Source organism: Chionomys nivalis, chromosome 1 (genome assembly GCF_950005125.1).
Source record: "Chionomys nivalis chromosome 1, mChiNiv1.1, whole genome shotgun sequence".
Taxonomy (NCBI): domain Eukaryota; kingdom Metazoa; phylum Chordata; class Mammalia; order Rodentia; family Cricetidae; genus Chionomys; species Chionomys nivalis.
The window spans coordinates 37,304,182-37,324,675 of NC_080086.1; the positions used below are offsets into that span (position 1 = coordinate 37,304,182).

At 41.9% G+C, this 20,494-nt stretch overlaps 1 protein-coding gene across 10 annotated transcripts in view; it reads right to left on the minus strand.

Moving 5' to 3' along the window:
• Nucleotides 1-4,856: 4,856 nt before the first annotated feature.
• The window catches only part of Setd5 (SET domain containing 5), an 81,458-nt gene continuing 65,820 nt past the window's right edge, over nt 4,857-20,494 (minus strand). For all 10 annotated transcript variants that reach the window (XM_057765346.1, XM_057765328.1, XM_057765320.1 and 7 more), the window contains 5 exons: nt 14,626-15,096; nt 9,766-10,064; nt 8,394-8,527; nt 7,888-7,976; nt 4,857-7,301 (listed from right to left, as the gene is read on the minus strand). In XM_057765346.1, the coding sequence (XP_057621329.1) occupies nt 6,693-7,301; nt 7,888-7,976; nt 8,394-8,527; nt 9,766-10,064; nt 14,626-15,096 (1,602 nt within the window). In that variant the 3' untranslated portion in view covers nt 4,857-6,692. The remainder of the gene's footprint in view (nt 7,302-7,887; nt 7,977-8,393; nt 8,528-9,765; nt 10,065-14,625; nt 15,097-20,494) is intronic.

The window sequence follows — 20,494 nt, forward strand, 5'->3', positions numbered from 1 at the left end:
ACATCATTTAGCTTCACACTTCTTTCTCTTGGGCTGGTTCCACTCCCCGTTAGCAGCTCTCCTCAGCAGGTATTGCACAACTCTGGCATCTCCAATATCTTGGGGTCTCCAAGGTTAATACAGGCTTTATGCAGTGTCCTCTCTAGAACTACATTTAGGGATACCCCAGACACATGCCTGGTCTCAGTGGCTTTCCTTAGAGATGGAGGCGAATTCTATAACCCCTTTCTTCTCTCCTTAACTCCAGAACCATGTGGCCAAAGTTGCCAAGTTCTGCTGCTTATTGGGGCTGGAACATGACCCACTTGTTCAGTCACATCTTTATCAACTTTCTGTTTTTGATGGTTTCCTTCACTGCCTAAGTTTGACTGTTCTGGAACTTGTTCTGGAGAACAGGCTGGCCTCAAATTCAGAGATCCACTTCTGCCTTCTGAGTGCTGGAATTAAAGGTATGCACCATCACACCTGGTGCTAAGCTTTTAATTCCTTTTCACTAGTTGGAATCTTAGGTGGTTGGGCTCTTACCCTGAGGTCTACACTCCCTTTATTCCACTGTTTATCTTTATCTCCTTGAATACATGACTTAGTTCCATTACATTTTCTGGTGTGTAAATGGAGACAGTGTGTTGGTTCTCGGCCGCCCAGACCCAAATAATTACACCAAAACTATATTAATTACAACATTGTTTGACCAATAGCTTAGGCGTATTAGCTCTTACATCTTAACCTATTTTTATTAATCTGTGTATCACAAGGCTGTGGCCTACTGGTATTCTTCTCTTTTGGTAGCTACATGGTATCTCCCTGATTCCACCTACTCTCTATATCTCTTCCAGCCTGGCTATATTCTGCCCTGCCATAGGTCAAAACAGTCTCTTTATTAAGCAATGGTAATAAAATATTTATAGCATATAGAGGGGAATTCCACATCACTTGTGCTCCCTTTCTCCTCAAATATTTTTCTTCCTTAGCTTGCTCCTTTTTGTTATATATCTTCATTAGAGTTAACACTATTATACTAGGCTTTTTTGAAGTTTCCTCTACTAAGGGAATTAATAAAAAAACAAACAAACAAAAAAAACCCCAAAAAACAACAACAAAAAAACACACAAAAAAACCCCTCTTCACTTTAGCCTCAGGCAAACTTCTTGAACAAGGGCAAAAAGCAGGCATATTCTTCCCCAAAATATCACAAGAATGATTTCTAGGTAACATACTAAAATTTCCCTCTGAAACATTTTGAGCCATTCCTCTGGAGTTCAAATCAAGCTTAGCACTTCTGTCTTCCATGCTCCTACTGGTAAGTTCCATTAAGCAGTGTTTAAAGCATTCCACTGCATTCCAACCCAAATTCCCAAAGTCCAAACTCCTCTAAATAAAAGCATGGTCAGGCCTTTCACAGAAATACCCTAGTCTCTGGTACCAACTTCTGTCTTAGGGTTTTTATTGCTCTGAAGAGACTCCATGACCACAGTAACTCTTATAAAGGAAAACATTTAATTGGGGTGGCTTACAGTTCAGAGGTTCAGTCCATTATCATCACTGTAAGACATGGTGGCGTGCAGGCAGACATGGTGCTGGAGAAGTAGCTGAGAGTCTTACATTTTGTAGGCAACAGAAAGTAGTCTGAGACACTGGGAATGGCTTGAGCATTGAGACCTCAAAGCCCACCTTCACAGTGAGATAATTCCCCCACGACCATACTTATTCCATCAAGGACACACCTCCTAATAGTGCTACATTCCTTTTGGGGGCCATTTTCTTTCAAACCACCACGCTTACCTTTTGAGTGCTTTACTTTACTAACAATACTGTTATGAATCTTAGGGTTTCTATTGCTGCAACAAAACACCATGACCAGCTGGGTGGTGGTGGCGCACGTCTTTAATCCCAGCACTCAGAAGGCAGAGGCAGGTGCATCTCTGTGAGTTTGAGGCCAGCCTTGTCTACAAAATGAGTTTCAGGATAGCCAGGGTGTCACACAGAAAAACCTTGTCTTGAAAAATCAAAACAAACAAACATTAGCAAGCAAACAACCCACCATGACCCAAAAGCAAGTTGGGGAGGAAAGGTTTATTTGACTTACATTTCCACATTGTTCATCATCACTAAAGGAGTCAGGTCAAGAACAAATAGAACAAGATCCTGGAGGTAGGAGTTGATGCAGAGGCCACAGAGAGGTGCTGCTTACTGGCTTGCTTAGCCTACTCTTCAAGAACTAGGATCACCAGCCCAGGTATAGCATCAACCACCATGGACTGAACCCTCCCTCATTGATCACTAATTGAGAAAATGCCTGGCAGCTGGATCTCATGGAGAAATTATTTCCTCAACTGAGGACGTCCTCTCCGATGACTAGTTTGTGCCAAGTTGACACACAAAACCATCAAGTACACCACGTTTGATACCTTACACACTCAGCAAAACACAAGTGGTTAGAGATACTGAGCAAACTTCTGCCAACCAAACCCATTGCCAAATTCTGCTGTGTAACTGTAAAACATACCAGATTCCAGCCACTTTTCAGCTCTAGCATTGTCACTTTAACAGAAGATTGCTGTATTAATAATCAAGGTTCTCTAGAATAACAGAACTTAAAGACTGAATCTATCTATCTATCTATCTATCTATCTATCTATCTATCATCTATCATCTATCTATCTATCTATCTATCTATCTATCTATCTATCTATCTATCTATCTATCTATCGGGATTTATTAGAATGACTTACAGGCTGTTATCCAATTAATTCAATGGCTAGGTGTGAATGCAAGCTCCAAGAGTTCAATAGTTGCTCAATGCACAAAGCTGGATGTCTCAGTGGGTCTTTAGTATACACTGGAATCTTGAAGAAGTAGGCTCCAATGCCAACGAAGGAATGGACTTGCTAGTGAGGTGAGGGCAAGCAAGCAAAGAACAAGCTTCCTTCTTCCAGGTCCTTATATAGGCTCCTAGCAGAATATGTGGCCCAGATTGAAGGTTGTGTCTACCTGCCTCTAATTCTAGATTAAAGGCATGTCTTTCCCCAGCTCAAAAGCTCAGGATTAAAGGCATGTCTTCCTATATGAAAGATCTATATTAGAAGTGGATCTTCCTATTTCAAATTAACCAAAAAAAAAAAAAAAATCTCTCACAGGTATGCCTTCCATTTTTATACTTCAGTTAATCCCAGATGTAGTCAAGTTGATGACCAAGAATAGCCATCACAACACCACTGCTCTCTTTGCCTGGAAATTGTTTTCTCAAGTTTCTATTAATTTTTTCCCTCAACAAGATCAAGACAATCTTCGAGTATTTTAAGAAAACAGCAACCATATAGTAGATCATGCTGCTTTTCTGCTTGAGTTCTTGCAAATTCTCCACATTACTTAGAATGTGGACACTTTAAAGACCTTTCATTTCAGGACCACAAATTACAGCCTATAGGCCATATCTAACCTCCCACCTACCGCTTCTGAAGTGCCCTTTTCTGGAGTTGGGTCACATACTGTCTACAGCTGCTTTTATACAGTTCCAAAGAGCTGAGTAAAATAACAGATAACATGATTCACCCCATCTCCTCCATCCTATCTCTGGATCTTCAGTTAACCCTTTTCCCAGTTCCATCTCAACCAAGCTTTTTCTAATGGCACTTACACTTCCTGAAATAACTAGCACCACCCAAGACCCCCTCATCATCACCAAGGTCTTGGTGTCAACTAACTCCTAGGAGATTTTCCTGATTAAACAAACCAGTCTTTCAAACACTCTAGACACCCGTCCTGAAAACAATTAGCACTGAGGTGTTTTCCTTTATAATGGTGAAAAAGGTTTTAACTCAAATTACCTTGTTTTCTTTTCAGAGGTATCCACCTCTTGACACTGCAGCATGATGCTGTGGTTTACAAGTGTATCGGTCCACATTCATAGCTATCCTGGGATACATGCAACATGCAAGGGCTTTAGGGGATCCCAATTTTGCTGACACCAGAGTTAGGAACCAGTAGAGTGCATGCCTTGTCTAACCAGGGTACTGACCTCAGGCAGATCAAGGTCGTAGAGCTGCTTCACAATCAGTTCCATCTGCTGTTCACTGGCTTTGACACCATTGCAGGCTTAGTAGCAATGTGTGACTGCTTGTTTTCCTGAGGTGCTCTTCTAAGATTATTGTGGGTGCTTCTGGAGTCAGTGTCTTGGACTGCTGACAGTGACAAGAGGTTTGTCTATCTGGGTTTCCAGAGTTGTTGTTGGGGTTTGGAAAGGGCAGGAGCTTCCATTTTTATACTTTTGGTGCCATCATGGCGAAAACAGTGCAATAACATGGCACTAAATATTTAAATTACACACTGGTTTACATCTCTCCCCTAGAACATAAGTAGGAGAGAAGAGACCCTGCTTTGTTCAGACCCATATCCATTTTAATCAGCACAATACACTTCGTACCACAAATAATGTCTAGTATTGCCTTTAAATAAGTGACACCAATGTCTAACTGCTGAGTAAATGACAGCAAGTCAGCTTCCAAAGGTGTGTTCCAATACTGTAGATTTCATTAACATTGGCCTGATACCAATTCCAGAAGGCCTGAGAAGACGAATTAGGATTGCTGGCTGAAATCCACTAAGAGCAACTCTTTTGGACATGGGTCCATTTTGCACTTGGTCAGGTAAGGTTAAAATCAGGGAAAGTGATGTTCTAGAACTGAACAAACATATTCTCAACATTATAATGATTATGGTTAAGAATTTTATTATCAAAATTATTACATCTCTTGTGAAAGTTCAAATGTTACAGCAAGGTGTAAACACTCCACTTGAGGAAGAAGCAATGCTCCTTCCCTTCCAAGAGTCCCCCCTCCCCCCACCCTCCCCCCCAGAGGTCTGGTCTTGACAGCACCCTGCCCACACAAAGTGGCTGGGGTCTCTGCACGTGCCAGGCAGGGTGAGGGCCGCCTGCCCGCTGGCCTCTCCCCTTGGCTTTTAGCCAAGGGGAGAATGCAAACCCCAGCCCAAATGGAGAGACATTTACATACGTTTTATATAATATACAAAGAAACCGGCATCCCAGGCAACATGATTTCCACTCCCAATGCTCTCCCAGACTGATGGGTTTGTGGGGAAAACAAAAACAAAAACAAAAAAAAAGAAAGAAAAGTACTATGCTGAGGGTTCAACATTAAAAACAAAAAACTAAAACCAAAACAGAAAATTTCCCCTCATTTGAGCAAACACCTGATTTCAATTTTGAAAAGTGAAATTTTGTAACAGTCACACACAAAGAGAGAAGACTGTGCATATGATAGTTGTAGGTCAGGGTAGAAAAGAAGGAGATGAAAGAGGCTGGGGAATGGGAAAGAAAACAGATTAGAGGTAAGGAGGGAGACTCACAGTATATCTTGTCCAAAAGAAGTACGGTCCACTGCAGCACCAGGGATCACACTGTCATACACTCGCTACCCTACCATGGTTATAGCTGAATACAAAATTAGATAAATAAAAACACGCCAGGTATTACAGTAAACAAGTGAAAGAAATAAGCTGGCAACCATATGGAATTTAAAAAGATTGTGTACCCCACCTGGGCTGGCTCTAGGCTCCTCCAGGGGTGTACAGCAGGCACAATGCACTGATGGGGAGAAGCCAGTCTGCTCTTGTCTCTCATCCAGAACAGTGTTAGGGGTATGGGTGATTTGTTAACTCTCACCTGCCCACTCTCATGTAAGCATCCCCTAAAAAAATGTGGGGCAGACCCCACACACAATCACAGCCCTGTCGGTGCCACTCTACAACCCTATCTGCCCCATTCTTACCCTGCAGTCATGAGTGCACGCTTCTCAGTCATGGAGGCAGTCCTGCTCTTAGGACGGCAACTCCTGATTAACTGGGAATAGGAAAATTAAAATTCGAAGGTTCCCCAGACCACTGGATCCTTCCTAAATGGGCCCACCTCCTTCTCTGCTGACTTCACAGGGCTATTATTAAAAGCCGCAGAAATGAGAGAAGGGGTGAGATAGTAACAGCTGGGGCCCAACCCACCCCAATCTGCTCCCAAATAACCAAGAGCTGACTACCAGCTCTTCTCAGAGAGCCAGGCAAGCCTCAGAGTAGGTGGCAAGCATTCCTCTCTGCCCGCTTCTTTTAAGACAAAGGTAGGGAGTACTCCTGGTGGTCACACCTTGACCATGCACCTGCTCTTGGAATGGTTGTCTCACAGCAAACTTTACATACCTACCTTTTCTTATTTCCTTAAGTGCATAAAACCCTAACACTACTCAGATGGCTTGGGGCTTTGAGATTGGCTCTTTCCACTTTTTTCTTTTGAAAAGAAAAAAAAGTTTTGTTTTTTTTTATTGAAAAAGATGTCCTTACTGCACAAGTGACTACAGGCTACAGGCAAGGATGGGAGACATAGGCTTCAACACAAGTCATTGCACTTAGAACCGTTACTAATCGGAACACCATTTGCTTGTTAACAATGTACCCTTACAGCAGGGAGAAACTTCTTTATAGTCTCTGCTTCAGACAAGATTTACATCTTTCTCCAGGGCCGGAGGCCAGTCTCGACCACAAGTCTTATTTCTTGCTGACCAGACCCATTCCTCTGGCACCTTGTACCCCTCTTCCCCAGCAATATGCTCGGCCTTGGTTCCAGAGGCAGCTGGAAGGAAGCAGCTATGGGCTCATCAAGTTCAGTTTGCCCATATCCAGAAGCCCTAGGAAAGTCCTGTCTGAGTCTTGACTCCTGACCCTTGCAGTGGCTGGAGTCGGTACTGGTGTACACCCCCACTCCCACGATGTGGGTAGTGCTGTGAATTGGAAACCGCAGATACCCTGGAGGCCTGGTAGGCAGCTGACTGCCCAGCACTGGGCAGACTGATAGTCCGTAAGTCTGATGGCAATGATGACCTAGAGTTCTGAGGAAAGGAGGTGGAACTCAGCGTTCCTGTGCTGGGCTGAGAAACCGAGTCTGAGGTTGGTGAGTCTGAGGGCCCCTGTGGGGTAGGGCTAGCAGCACTCGAAGAACAGCTCCTCCTTGGAAGATTGCTGCCAGTGCTGTTTCCAGAATGTGGCTGGCTGCTGTAATACCCTGCAGTCCCCGTAAATGGGGCCAATGAGTCTGTGGACACAGGGTGGGCAGGGCTGGGGTAGGATGCGGAAGAAAGGGATGATTCTGAAGAACCATGTGAGGGGGGGTTTCCAGGTCTCAGTGCAGTAGTTCGATAACTGTATCCTGGAGACTGGGTGGGATGTCCTCTGAAGGGGGACGAACTCTGCTGAAGGAGGCTTTGTGATTCTGTCCGTGGACTGTCACACTGCAGGAGCTTCAAAGAGTAGAGAGGAAAGCAAAAGAAAATTAACACAATCCCGTCAACAGTGGGTCGTGTTTACAACATTCTAGTTTTATTTTATTATTATTGTTTTTTTCAGACAGGGTTTCTCTGTAACCCTGGCTGTTCTAGAACTCATGCTGTGGACTAGGCTGATCTCGAACTTATAGATTCGTCTGTCTCTGCCTCCCAAGTGCTAGAATTAAAGGCAGCCACCTGGCTACAACATTCTATTTTTATTCTTTGCATTAAAAAGTGGTGTAAGTGTATGTGTTATAACACTAATACGGAAGTCATAGGTCAAAAAGAAGCAGTCCGTTCTTTCCTTACACTGCCTGGGTTCTGGGGATTAAACTTAGGCCATGAGGTTTGACTACAAGTGCCTTTACCCACTGAGCTATCTTACTAACCCCCTGAAAATATTTTTAAAGGATACCAACAGTTGTCAAATGGCTGTCTTATAGGACTTGCTGACACTATGAGATGTCAGCAGCTGACAGTGTATCATGACTAGGAATATATCATCTAATAAGCTTCATAGGTACCTCTGTCCCTAGAGCTCAGCAGTCTCTTGACTTACCTGGTAGCTGTATCTGGAAGGGCTGTAAACAGTTGCTCCTTTAGAGAGTGCTGAACTCAACGGTTCTGGGCCTTCTCCATCTGCAAGGTCTGGAATGAATACATTATAAAAATCAATTTTAACTTCTCAGAATACATATAGACATCATCCAGTCAAATCATCAAATGTTATCAACACATGCTGCTCTCTGTGATAAAATGAGTGCAGCATGTCAGGAGGGCAAAGTAAGTGGTTAATTATGCGCTAAATTTTAAATGCCTCATCTTATTCTTGTCTCCTTCTTTCTCTTCGTCCTTCATGGAGGTGGAGCTCTGGAACTTTGGAGAGATCAGAGTTACAGAAAAGTATCCCTTGGGAAAAGAGCAGACAGAGAGCAAGCAATGCTAGATCTCATGAATATTGTAACTCAAAGAGCAAGACTGAGCTGGAAACTAGCATAGAGCCTAAGCATGTCAGAAATGGACTCCCTGTAACCCAGCAGTTGTGAACTGTAGACCTTTGCTCACCTGACTCTTTCTCTGTGATGTTACTCTCCCATGTGGGAGAGGGCTCTCCCTTTTGGGCCACTCTCACACTGCTTCGGAGAACTTTAGGGATGCTTCCTCCTTCTCGGAGTCGCTCAACCGACGTAGGAACCATCCTGCAAAGGTATAGGTTTCAGAGTTAAGAGCCAAGAGTCTGAAACAAATAACCATGACAAAGATGGTGTAGTAGAGCCTCTCTCTCTTCTTTTGAGACAGCCTCGTTGGCCTGGCTTTGTATGTTCAAAGCTGGCCTTGAACTCAGAAAATCCTCCTGCCTCTGTCTCAAAGGTATGCACCACCATCTGGCTGGCCACAGTACAGTTTCATATCTGAAATTTTCTCCTCTGTGAAGCTGTGTTCCTGACACATATGCTGTAATTTAACATAGAATTCTTAGGCTAATGAATATAATAATTTGAAGTTTTGTCTCTCCTTTCCCAGGCTCATTCCTTCATTTCAAGATTCCCATACTTGAGGATCCCTGGAGCTCACTAGTCAGAGACTCTGGCTTAATCAGTGAACTCCAAGTTCAATGAGAGATCCTGTCTCATAAGATAAGGTGGGAAGTGGTAGAGGCAGGCACCCAGTGATGACCGTGGGGCTCCAAATGCACCATGTCAATGTATCCTCCTCCACCTCAGCTCTGAAAAAGGAGTAATATACTAGTTGGGGTACGGTAACACATATTTATAATCCCAGCACCCAGGAAGCAAAGGAAGGTGGATCAAAGAGTTCAAGGCTAGTTTGGGCTACAGAGTGAACCCTTGCCTCAAAAAAATTACAAAGGAAACCAAAACCAACCTGAATTCCTAATTCATCCAATATCCAGAACTTGTCATTAGTACTACTTACTTTGTTTTCTTTGTTATCTCCTAAATCAGACAAGTTCTTTCAGAGTATCTTATTGCTCTGCATATGCTATCTGCATGGGACAGAGTTCTTCTGGAATTAGAGGAACTTGGAGTTGGCAAGATACAGGTGCTTGTTACCAAGTCTAAAAATTGAAATTCAATCTCCAGAACCAACACAGTGGCAAGGAAGAATTGATTCCTGGAAGTATCCTCTGACCTCCATATGCATGTACATATACACACTTGGCTGGACTGTTTACTTTTCATACAAATGAGGACAAGGAGCCCGCTAATAAAATTGCTTATAGGTAGCCACAACTACACACTGTCTGGTGAGACTCTGAAGGGTGACAATGTGGCCCTATACTAACTAGCTGAACAGGACAGAGAACAAATTTGTTGTCTGTTTCAAGTTAAGTCACATTTTAGGTAAAACTGGGAACAATCTGAATGAACACTTCCTACCTGAATTTAATTATAAAGCTAATTAAATATAAACTTACCACCTACTGCTGATGTTTTCTTGAGGTCTGCAGTGAGAGGAAGAAGTGCCCCTGGAATCTGATGGGCTTACCGCCTCCAAATGTGATGTAGAGGAATGAGATGGGGAGAATTTTTTGTGAGGGGATGAGGGGGTTCGGGCTGAGGATCCCTGCACACCATGGGCAGCAGCGTCAGAAACAGAGTTACTGCTGCCTTGCCCAGCTCCTGCAGACTTGCTTTTGCTCTGTGAAGAGTCACTTCCCCCACCAGAATTCTCCTTGGCTTCTTGTTTCCGTTTGCGGTACTCTAGCAAGGATACCTAGATGTAAAAAAGAAACTATCATTAGTGAGTGGCTTACAGGCAACAGGGAAAAGAAAAGAGTCCTGGGTAAAGCAGTAGCAACTCGTGCAAACAAAGCAGGCACCAATTATGACAACCTTTATTGCATTTTTAAACTATACTTATGCATGACATCTGTGCATGCTGAGTGCAGGTGTCCAAGTTGGAGCACCCCGGAGAGCCAGAGTTACAAGCAGTTGTGAGCCATCTCTGTGGGTGTTGGAAACTGAACTCACAGACCCTCTGGATAAACAGTATGGGCTCTTAACCACTAAGGGGGAATAAAAGAGATCTAAGCACTGCTACAGATTCAAGCCAGCTAGAAACTGGTGAGCGGGAAAAGAATATCCTAAATGTTATTTTTGAAGAATGGCACTCAAGTAGACTGTATCCTTTGACTTTCTTCAGAGAAACCTGTGAGATCAATTACCTCCTTCGTCACCTATCAATTATGTCCAACAATGGGAGCATCTGTATGAGTAGGACACAAAAATGGAATTCTTCCCTATCTTCGAAAAAACGATTATTCATTAACTCCCTAGGAACACCCACTCCACCAAGAACAAACAAACCTACAATAAATAAAGTACCATCAAGAGGAAAAAGCACATTTCAGGGTTCTTCATTATACTCAAAATCTGCAAACACACAATGGTATTGGGGACTATCTGTGTTACATATAAGGGGACAAAAGCATTTTAAAGCAAGAAGAAATGATTTCATTTATAGACTTCAGCAAGTTATCTATAACTTGGAAACTTTTTCCCAATCCTGAAACCACGTTCTAATCTTTACTCATTTTTTTCCCTGCTGTCAAGAGACCCTTTTCCTGTCCACCGAGTACTGTGGTCTATCATTTATTGAACCTACTGTAGAATCTTGTTTCTTCATTAATCTATTAGTTATATTAAGGTATAGGTTAAGTTTACTGGGCTTTTAATTTTTTGTATGTCTGTAACAAGCACATATAATGATGCATAATGGGTGAGGGGGAGGTCAGAGAACAACACTTTTGGAGTTGGTTCTTTTTCAGGGAGTTTGTCTTAGTATTTTATTTCTGCCTTTGTACTGCATATGTAGACTTCTGGCCGATTCTCGTCTCTACTTTGCAACTTGCTATGAGTGCTGAGACTGGGACTATAGACTTGAACTATTCAATCTGGCTTTAAATTTTAAATCGAGTGTGTGTGTGTGTGAGAGTGTTTTGCCTGCATGTATATCTGTGTATTATGTATATGGCTGGTACTGGCAGAGGCCAGTAGAGGGTGTTGGGTTCCCCTAGGACTGAAGTAAAAGATCATTGTGAGCCATGTGGGTACTGGGAACTGAACCTTACTCTTTCACCATGCCTAGTTCTATTTGGCTTTTCAAAAAAAAAAAAAAATTTTTTTTTTTTTTTTTTGAGCCAGGATCTATGTAGCCCAGGTAGGCCTTGGACTTAAGAACTACATACCTTAGTCTTCCAGGAGCTGAGATCACAGATACATGACACTACATAAGCTTATTTCAATTTAATTAAAAAAAAAAAAACAACTCATTTACTTATTCACTAATGGGTGTAGGTCAAAAGGCAACCTGGGGGAGTGGGTTCCCTCCTCCCACTATGTATGCCCTGAGGACCAAACTCAGGATGGTCAGACTTGGCAGGAAGTGCATTTACCCACTGAACCACCTCGCAGGCCTTTTCTTGTCTTTAAAATACTATATTATTCGCTGGGTATGGTGGGGCACACCTTTAATCACAGCACTTGGGAGGCAGAGGCAGGCGATCTCTGTGAGTTCAAGGCTAGCCTGGTCTACAAGAGCTAGTTCTAGGACAGGCACCAAAGCTACAGAGAAACCTTGTCTCAACAAAACAAAACAAAAAACCAAAAACAACAACAAAACAATGAAAAATCAAACCAGTGGCTAGTGAGATGACTCAGTGATTAAGAGCATTGGTTGATTTCCCAGAGTTCTGAGTTTAAATCCCAGCATCCACATGGTGGCTCACAACCATATGTAATGGGATCTGATTCCCTCTTCTGGTACATATATAAGACAGAGCACTCATACACATAAAATAAGTAAATCTAAAAAAAAAAAAAAAAAAAAAAGAAGAAGAAAAAAACCAAACCAAACCAAAGCAAAGTAAAACAAACCCCACTCTACTCCGCTGCCAAAAACGAAACAAAACAACCCTATTTTATTGACTGTATGTATATGGTTTCAGAGGGAAAAGGGGAAATGTGGAATACTTTAGAGCTGGATTTACTGGTGTCTGTGAGATACCCCACATACTAAGTTCTGAACTCAGATCCTGTGACAAACCGTAAGTGCTTTTACCCATTCCTTGGCTTTTTACTGATAACATTCAGTACAAAAACTTGGCACATTTATATGTTTTGGTGTTTTTGCCTTCATGTAGGTCTATGTGAGGGTGCTGGATCCTTTAGAACTGGAGTCACAGACAGCTGAAAGCTGCCACATGGGTGCTAGGAATCAAATCTGGATCCCATAGAAAAGCAGCCAGTCCTCTTAACCACTGAGCCATCCCTACAGTTCAATGTTATGTATTTTGTTAAGTCAGCACTATTCATGAAAGGCTTTGAGCCCCCATCATTATCTTATTCCTTATTGTGTGTCAGTGTTTCCTTTTCCTATCATAAAGGCTCTTAATTTTGGGCCTAAAGTGAAAAATCACAAAATAACCATAATGATAGCCTATTCATAATTTTTATATAAAATCTTGGAGAGGAGTTAATTGGATAATGAACATACTGTAATTGAAATAAAGTCACAAGGCTCTCCCCCCCACCCCCCGTTTTTTGAGGCAGGGTTTCTCTGTGTAGCCCTAGTTGTCCTCGAATTTGCAAAGATCTTCTTGCCTCTGCCAACCGAGTGCTGGGTTGCACCACCACCGCCAGGGATCACAAGGCTCTATTTCAGTGAGTATATAACAACCCTTTTTTCTGTGAAAATGTTACACACAGAATACTCTGCATTTTTAGTACCCAACAAAAAATTACACCCAAGTCACTATGACAAATCGAAATACTGCCAAAAGCACAGACTAAAAAACAAAAGCACCCAGCAGATTTTAGGTTTTGTGATTTTGAGAGCAGGCATGACTTATAAGCCTCATCCCATGACAAGCTCTCTAAGGTCTGGTCTACCCACTGAGCTCTGTATTTGGGTCCTGGTTTTCACTGGCATTATCACTACTCTCAACTGTCTGTACCCATTTGCATCCCAGTGTACTGTCATCAATAGACTGGACAATAATATCCTCACCTAGATTTGTTGGCTTATTTGTATTCTTTGCTTGAAATGTGGATAAACCTGTCAGTTCTCAATTCCTACCTCTCAAGCTAAATAAAGACTTCCTGTTCATTTGTAAACTACCCACAGCGCAGGAGATTTAACATATGAACAACTTCTCTGGAGCAACTATCACCACCATAGTTCAGGATTTATTAATGTTATTCTCCAGTGAAGCACCATGAGCACAGAATCTAGGAGGCGATCTAGCACATTAACAGCTAGGCCATGTAAACCTGGAGTAAGAATCAGTGACTCCTTCATTTATTAGCTCTGTCACCGAAGGCAAGTTACTCAACTACTGCTTTAGTTTTCTCACATTCAAAATGGGCAATTCCCTAATTATACAACCACTGTACAACAAAATCAATTACTGAAAATAAAACACAATCTCTATGTAGTTCAGGTTGGCTTTGAGTTCTCTAAAAAAATCAACTCATGTCTGTCTGTCTGTGGGTGACCACAGAGGCCAGAAGAGGGCAGCAGAACCCCTGGAGTTGGAGTTAACATTAAAATCAGGAGCTGGGAACTCAAGTTGAGTCCTTTGTTGTTGGCCCAGTCCTCCAGCCTCTGGCACAGAACTTCTCAATCCTCCTGCCTCAACTCTACAAATGGGAGCTGGGATTATAAATTCGAACCACATCTGTCTGAGAAAACACATCTGATGGTCTTAAAACTGTGACCCAAACTGAATTCTGTAACACAGCTTTCAGTGGATCCTCCAGTGTTCTAGCCTTTCAGCTGTACAGGTCAGCTATTTAAAATCTGTTGTGTTTAAAAAGCCTGGGAGGGCTTCAGTTTTGCAATCCCATATCAACCTCCAGAATGCTAAAGTACCTGCTTTATTTGTATTTGGGATGCTGGAGGTGGAAGGACTTACCATGCTACACAAGTATTCTTCTACTGACTACACTTTCAGGCCTCCTGGCTATTCACACTCAGCAGCTGTACTAACACAGTCTACTCCTCAGGGTCTGAGAAGCCAAGACTGGACTGAAGACAACTTAAGTTCAGTCCCAGGATCCACACGGCGGAAGGAGAGAACTGATTACCACAGGTCATCTTCTGACTTCCACAACACCCCACATAAGCCAAAGAAGTATATGTAATTAAGTAAAACACCTAATTTTTCACAGATCACAGCAGAGAGTAGGATAAGCTATACAGTGGACCCTGGAAAGTTCTGAATTGATCTGGTTAATATTCTTTAAAAGAGATCCTATGAAACATGAATACTTACTTTTTTCCTTTGTGGCGGGTTCTGAGGAGCAGATGGGACTCCTTCACAGGCTCTTTCACCGCTAGGTGACATGGATCCACGAGAGAGGTCTTTCATAAAACCATGTTCATATCTACTGGAAAAGCCTTCTGCAGGGGAACAATATCCTCCATCTAAATGTAAAGGCTTCCTGTCCCCCACCAAGGGGGACCCTCTATACAGTCCATCTGCTCGAGGCATAGCGTTCAAAGGGGAGTAGGCATACATCAAGTTGAACTCTGTCCTAAATGCCTGGTCTGAGTTTCTCAGCAAGGTCTGAGGGCCATCTCCACTCCTGCTTGAGAAGCCAGCCTCTGAGGTTGGAACGACAGAGGGATGAGAAGTCAGGTCAGGATGACTACAGTTGAGCAGGGAAGGTCTATCAGCACAGCTGTGAGCGCTGGAGTCTGGGTATCCCACTTTTGTCAAATCCAGGTCTTTTCGGTGACAAAGCTGAAAGGATAAAAATCAACAGAGATATAGGGCATGGTAGAAAGGAAAAAGTCAAAGTGCAGAAAGGGAGGTAAGGGAGCATCAGAGAGACTCATTAACATGTAAAGTCCATTGGGCAATGAAAAGTGCCCACAAGCCAGACTACTAAGAAATCTCGGTATTTCTGCATGAGAACACTGGGGAAGCTGGCATCAAGCAACTGGACAACATAATCACTCTGGCCAACCGAAACACACTTGGGGGCTGGCAATGCAGTCAGGGGCATATGTGAGACCCATAAGCACAATAGGAAAGGGTCTTAAATTGCTGGTTTCTGGTGTTATATATTACTAAATTAGTATTAATAGAAGGTGGTGAGGGAGGGAAGGTGGATAAAAGTAGAAGGTAGCCGAAAAGTCAAGCATGTAAATTACTGGCTCAGTAAGACTAGCATTAAAGATGGCGACCAATCTGTCCTTTGTAAACTTATACCTTGAGTAATGTTTCTCATTCAACTTTCTGTCTGCTCAATTCTTCTTGTTGTGTCCTCTGCTATCTACCAATGTATAAAAGGACTGCTAATGCCTATCACTGATATATCACTACACATCCGTGATAAAACCCACCTACTGTTATTCCCTAACATCAAGATTTCCTCTATTAGGTCAACTGCCTACAAAGAAGGTACCAGAAATCCAAATACCACATCAAATATCAAATCCCTGCTATACTAGAATCTGTAGCAACCAAGGTCAGAACAACCTACACTTTCCCAACACCCAGGAAATCAACAGTAAACTAGGGGAATATGATCTTTTCCGTTTCTTAATTCTCTATAGAAAAGCCTACTGACTCAGAATTCTCAGGAAGTTGGGCCCTAATTATTTTAGAGAGTGGGATTAAAAAATTGGTTATTTTCTAAAAGATAGAGATTATAACTTTCTCTTTAAGAGGAAAAGGTTCTGTGTAGATTTATAGGGTTAATAATTACCACTTTTGTCTAAAGTTTATAATAAAGGTTAATACTAAAATCTGAATTTACGATCTTTACAGCAGAAGGGTTTCTAAGAAATGCACTCATTGATAGCCTAAGAGGTATCAATTATTGTACAGCAACCATATCCCAGACACTGGAGAACAGAGGGCCTATAACCCAGAGTTCCTTGCATATTTACACGTAGGAAGGCTCTCCAGAAAAGATGAAGGAAAGCTGAAGAAAGTTGGGTTTCCAAAGGAAGCTGCTCAACCATCACCCGAAGCCTAATGCAGAGCTGTCAGTTTAAGCCCAAAAATAAGTCGACAGCATTATGAATAATGAGACAGCGCCTACCAACTATACTTTCCTTGTTAACATGCAGACGTTATTCATTACTTTCTTTAACAAGGCTCTGACAGCACACAGAATCTGTATCTTTTGAAGATTTTCTTCTTTAATGAAACTCTTCAGCCACTGCTTCTCCCAAATGACAGCAATAAAACCAACCCCACAACATATATACAGCTACTTAATTTTCCTTGGTCTACTTTCCCAGCTACACAGAAGATTCAATCTACTTGCTGTGAATGCCTAGCATCCCATTCACTCAGATTCCCAGCCCTTCCACACATTCAGGACCACATTCATGCACTCTCAGCTAGCATGTGTGATTGAGACTGTATGATAACTACCTTTATGACTATGCATAGAGTAGCTCTCAGGGGGAAGAGTTTTAGAGGAGGGAAAAGCATCTTGTTATTCATCTACTTCAAGAAGCAAAACATGGGGCTGGAGAGATGGCTCAGCAGCTAAGAGCACTGCCTGCTCTTCCAAAGGTCCTGAGTTCAATTCCCAGCAACCACATGGTGGCTCACAACCATCTGTAATGAGGTCTGGTGCCCTCTACTGGCATACAGCCATAATACTGAGAATACTGTATACATAATTAAATAAATCAAAAAAAAAAAAAAAAGAAGAAGCAGCAAAACACAAGAGAAAGACAAGCATGGGTGTTAGTCACAATGTGTTTTGTTTTGTTTTGTTTTTTTTTTTGGAGGAGGAGGTAGGTGTGGTTAAGAATGTACAGGGGAAATGTTTAACTGTAGAACTCATCTCCATGGACAAAGTGATTTGTTAAATGCTTCCTGGTGTGTTTTTTTTTCCTCTCTCCAAGACAGGGTTTTTCTGTATAGCTTTGGAGACTGTCCTGGAACTCACTCTGTAGACCAGGCTGGCCTCAAATCACAGAGATCAGCTTGCCTCTGCCTCCCCAGTGCTGGGATTAAAGGCTTGCACCACCACTGGCTGGTTTTGTTTCTTTGGTTTTTAGAGACAGGTCACGGTGTCTTGGAAAGCACTTAAGGAAAGAAAATTAGGTATAATGTTTCATGCTGTAAGTAAACACCTCAAGTAGACTCAGGAAAGTTACGTGAAATGTTACAGTGTTAAACTTTTCTTTATTAAAATTTTTTTAGAGGACTTGGGGTTTCTTATGGGATGGTGAGAGTACCCTAATCCTTATTCTTCCTAGAGGAACTCTGTTCCTTCACTTTATACCCCCTCTGATCATCATCTTTCTTCAATTCCTTACTAGCTTCAGGCTTCGATTTTGAATTATCCAGGGGAATACCTGGGAACTAACAGAAGAGAGAGATGGCTAGTTCCTCTTAAGACTTGAATGGCTCTACCAGAGTTACGATCCATTGTTATTTTAGGGACTACAATAAAACAAAATACCTCCCCATCACACACACAAAAACCAACAAAAATACTATGTATATGTATATTTGGTCTGTGACTTACACTGGATAGGACATTTAGCTGAGGCAGTATCTCTCTATACATGGGGACTGAACAGTGGGCTCTTGATAGGGTGATATAAATGACAACAGTAAAGTGATGATGGCAGCTATAACAAGGACTCAGGATACCAGGGGCTGGAGTAAGGGGAAGGTTCTCAATATATAGACTGTCAACAACTGTGGCCCAGATAGCAGATGTACGTCATGCCATAATAGGATATACTAAGCTGCTTCAGCAAAACAATGTTTGGGTAGTAAATGCTTTCCAGTGGGGAGGGTTAGATGTTTAAGACATACTAGAACCTGTGTAAAACATAGTATGGACCTGAGAGCACAACAGAAGGGAAAGGCAAGGTTAAGTGGGCATTGTTCTCTCAAGTTACTTTTATTCTTCCTCTAGATTCTTTTTCTTCCTGAAGAGCTCATTCTTGACTGTGTACACCTCATTCCCTTAGTATTAGATATGTTCCAAATGTGCGTCTTCTATTCAAAGTTTTTCCATTTTTACATTATATGTTTGCCTGTCTGTCTGCATGTCTGTGTAATCACATGTGTGCAGTACCTGGCAGGATCAGAAGAGGGCATTAGAACCCCAAAGACCAGCATTATAGATAGGTGGGAGAGGCCATGTGGGCGTGTTGTGAATTCAAAGTTGAGTCCTGAAGAAAAGCCAGAGGTCTTAACTAGAGTTACTCTAGCCTGTATTTTATTTTACTTTTAAATTTTTTAAAAGAAAATTTTATTTCAACACTTTCTTCTTCCAAATAACTGTACATTGGAAGAACAATGCAGCAGTTAAGTTTCAGATTGTATCACCTTTCAATATATTACTTCCTTTTTAGACTAACAACTGTCTTCAAACTGAGGGGATTTAGATGTATGACCTAGGCCCAACTCGCTGTGTCAGTTTTGATGAAAAAAAAAAAGCTCGCAAACCAACCTTTCTGTACTCAACTGCAGAAAAAACAAATTGCTATCAGAATGATGACAAAGACTGGCATGTCTGGATGTTGTTTTTTGTAATAGTGAGAATGGCAACACTGCCTTAATCTCCCCCCCCCCCGTATGTTAAACCTGCATGTATGTCTATGTACCATGTGCCTGTGTAAAAGAGTATCAGATCCCTGGAACTGGAGTTAGAGGGTTATGAGTCACCACATGGGTGATTGTAATCAAAGTCCAGTCCTTGGCAAGAACAGTTACTCTGAATCGCTGAGCCCCTAAAATAGTTTAACTTATTTTTAAAAATTATATGTGAATGCATATGTATGTGTCTGTCCATGTTAGTGCAGGTGCCTAAGGAAGACATAGAGGGAGTTCCATCCGTTGGAGCTGGAGTTACAGATAGTTGGAATCCACTCAATTTGGGTGCTGGCAATGGAAGCTCTTGACTGCTGAGCCATGTCTTTAAATCCTATGTTTTAATGTTTAAAATTTTACATTTATTTATTTTATGACTCTGTGGTGAAGCCAGAGGTTCAACTTATGGAGTTGGTTTTCTACTTCTACCATGTAGGTTGCTGGGCTGAATTCAGGTGGTCAGACTCGGCAGCAAGTAGCTTTACTGCTGAGTCAGCCTGCTTCGTGATATTTTAACTGTATACTTAGACTGAGATTCACCAAAATCCATGTTCTTTCTCTCTTTAAAAGATCTTGCATTTACATAGCATTTTATCATTATTACATGCAGCAAGGGATAGGAAATGTGCTGGGTATAAACTTGTTTTGGAAGACTTCTAGTTTCATTAATTATAACATTAATAATGAAGCTTAACCTAACCTGTCATGATAAGGTGCAACTCTATTCCTATAACTGATTGCACTCCAAGGACAATTTCTTTTTAGGATACTGTACCATGAAATTCTAATTGCTAACTGAAAGTTTAACTACTAAGCAGAAAAAGTTACAATGGTCTAAATTCTGCTTTGATATCTGATTAAAGAGTTGACAGTGGAATATAATTTCACTGGAAAAATCAAATGTAACCAGGATGATATTATCCCACCCAGAAATGTTTGCTTTATAGTAAATGAATGACTGAGTTAGAAAAAGAGGACATTGCTCTGCTTTCACAGTTGCTAGATCTTTTTTAACATTAGCCAAAGAAGAATCCTTACTCACTCATAAAAGCTTCAAGAAGAGTGTGGTTGTTAGACATTCAGCTTTATCAAGACAACAACAGAGAAAAGAAAATCAGACTTTTTAGTAGGTGGATCAAGTTGTCCCCCACCACAGAATATCTATTTAATTAAAGCAACACGCATGCAAAAGATGGGTTTTAATACATGATGGAGGAAGGTCATTGGTTAATTAATAAAGAAACTGCTTGGTCCTCATAGGTTAGAACATAGGTGGGTGGAGTAAACAGAACAGAATGCTGGGAAGAAGAGGAAGTGAGCTTAGATGCCATGCAGCTGCTCACCAGGGCAGAAGCGATGAATCTCCGACCCAAGATGGACGTAGGCTAGAATCTTCCTGGTAAGCGCACCTCAAGGTGCTAAACACATTAATAGAAATGGGCCAGGCAGTGTTTAAAAGAATACAGTTTGTGTGTTGTTATTTTGGGGCATGAGCTAGCCAGGCGGCCGGGAGATGGGTGGCAGGAACGCCAGCCCGCAGCTCCCACTACAAATACACATG